The sequence below is a fragment of the Vitis riparia genome, chromosome 19, assembly GCF_004353265.1.
Source record: "Vitis riparia cultivar Riparia Gloire de Montpellier isolate 1030 chromosome 19, EGFV_Vit.rip_1.0, whole genome shotgun sequence".
Classification (NCBI taxonomy): Eukaryota; Viridiplantae; Streptophyta; class Magnoliopsida; order Vitales; family Vitaceae; genus Vitis; species Vitis riparia.
The window spans coordinates 7374864-7377123 of NC_048449.1; the positions used below are offsets into that span (position 1 = coordinate 7374864).

The 2260-nt window shown below is 31.6% G+C and overlaps 1 protein-coding gene across 1 annotated transcript; it reads right to left on the minus strand.

Annotated features, from left to right (window-relative positions):
• Positions 1–1288: 1288 nt before the first annotated feature.
• Positions 1289–1769, minus strand: LOC117909680 (stigma-specific STIG1-like protein 1). Its single transcript, XM_034823778.1, has one exon. It carries the CDS (start codon positions 1752–1754, stop codon positions 1311–1313), a length of 444 nt encoding a protein of 147 aa, XP_034679669.1. The 5' UTR covers positions 1755–1769; the 3' UTR covers positions 1289–1310.
• Between the last annotated feature and the right edge of the window lie 491 nt (positions 1770–2260).

The window sequence follows — 2260 nt, forward strand, 5'->3', positions numbered from 1 at the left end:
TTAAATTCATGTTATTCGGATTGACCCAAAAATTATTTATTTATTAAACAAATTATGCAAATAGATATGAATTTGACTCAAATTCGGTTATATTCAATCCAAACTCATGAAAGGCGTGTTGGGTTTATGTCGTATTCGCTAATCTTGTCAAACTTTACCACCCAAAAAGGTGTTTTATTTTTTATTTTTTCCAAACTAAGGTATATAAGGAAATTCCTAAAAAAAAATTTAAAAATCAAATATTATTAATAGTTATTGTTCTTGATTCATGGAATTATCGAGATGTCATATCAGTTAACCTATAAAATAAAACTACCATATATACTTCAATTTTCATAAGAAGAAAATGAACCCATCATAATTATTGAGATTTAATTAACAACTAAAATTGTAGAATTAATATAATAAATTTTATATTTGAGTTTTCGGAAGAGAAGCCAACTTCTTAAAATCTCTAACTCTATTACATGGCTTAGAATAATGGCATGTGTGGTCCATACAACATCGACTTAGTGAAAGAAAATTAATATAAAGTTTTTGAGTCTTGTGTGAAAGCAAGAAACAAGGCCTCAATTTGGTTTCAAATATGCATGGTTTCCAAGTGTGATTAAAAGAAAAAGTCTATCCCGTACAATAAAGGTAGAATAGGAATTGGTCAATAAAGTGTTCATCTTTTCTAGATTTGGACAATGTGGTCAAATTTGGCTATGTGCCCAACATTTTGGGCTTTTTCCATGTGTAGTATAAATTTTTAAAATTCATTTTATAAAAAATAATTATAAAATTATAGTGCTTTCACATGGAATTATTTATTTATTTTTTTTAAAAAAGGATTTAATGTAAAAAATAAACTCATTTTTTGAAAAAATAAATTCAATACAAAAAAAATTGATATAAAAATGAACTCTTTTATAAAAAGACGAGTTTGATATAACAATAAAATAAGTGTTTGAATGTATTATATTTAAAAAAAATCCCAACATATTTTTATTCTATGCTTGGTTTCAAAAAATCCAAAGAAGGAAAAAAATTATTAAAGAAAATAATTTTTGTCATATTTAATTTTATTATGTAAAATAATAAATTATTTAAATAAAATTAAAATTAGTTAAAAATCTTTTTAAATTATTTAATTTTTACCAAAACTCTAAACATGGCCTTGAACTCAAATGCAGTAGAGAATATACATATAAAGTCAAATGATTTTTTTTTCTCTGTCTTCACCATTATCAAATCAAAGAACCAATGAAATTGTACATTGGATAAACCAAAAGATAAATAAATAAATAATAAAATAAAAAGACTCTAGCCTAAGCATAGTTGCAAAGGCCAAAAACACAGAACCCCCCAGTGTTGCACCGATTGTTACATCCACCACAATGCCTCTTGCTCACAGACGGATTCACACACTTCCCTTTGCAGCAAATGTGGCTATACTTGCACTTCCTCCCACACTTGCCACAATTTTGTCTGTCACCTGACAAGTTAACACACTTCTTCTTGCAGCAATGGCTTCCTGGACTTCCCTTAAGGCGGCAAATCTTTGGAAACTTGTTGCAGGTTAACCCATGAGTACTGCTCTTCTTGCCAAGCAACAACCGCCCGCCGGCAGAGTCGGAAGATCTAACGACCAAATCATCATCATCATCATCATACTCTTGGGCATCGCCAGAAGCATCATGTTCATCATGATCTTCTTCTTCCTCTTTGTTCACAGTAGGTGAAGATGCAGTGTTGCTATGCACCAGTGCCATGAGAAGAACAAGCACTATAAACACCTGTAGGAGCTTCATTGAGAGAGAGAGAGAGAGAGAGAGAGGGAGGGAGGAGGTTGTTTGATATATTTTCTACGTGAAGGGGGTTTTATAGAGGAGGAGAGAGCAACAATTTGGTAGTTTTGATGTAGACTTTTGCCTTTTTGCCGCTTTTTGCTGTGAGTGGAGTGGTCTAAATTCAACAACTTACTCTATGCAAGTCGTCAACCGAGTTAGGCACTTCTCTTACCTAAATTTCTGACCATGCATTAAACAATTTGGATTAGGACTCCCATATATAGTGCATGGTGAGATGGTGTATTTATATTCTCTCTTTATTGCTATTGCTATTGTTGGGGACAGAAGTTAGCCAATCAATAAGGGATTAACATTATGTGAACTGAAAATTATATGTGACATTACTTAAAACCCAATAAACAATGTATAGTTTTGTGGCCTGAGGAGAGGAGACAGGCACAAGTTTTAGCCCATGTTTGCTTCAAGAG

Bases quoted from the DNA above. Each gene is read 5' to 3' on its own strand.
- LOC117909680 (XM_034823778.1), bottom strand. From the start codon at position 1,754: ATGGCACTGGTGCATAGCAACACTGCATCTTCACCTACTGTGAACAAA.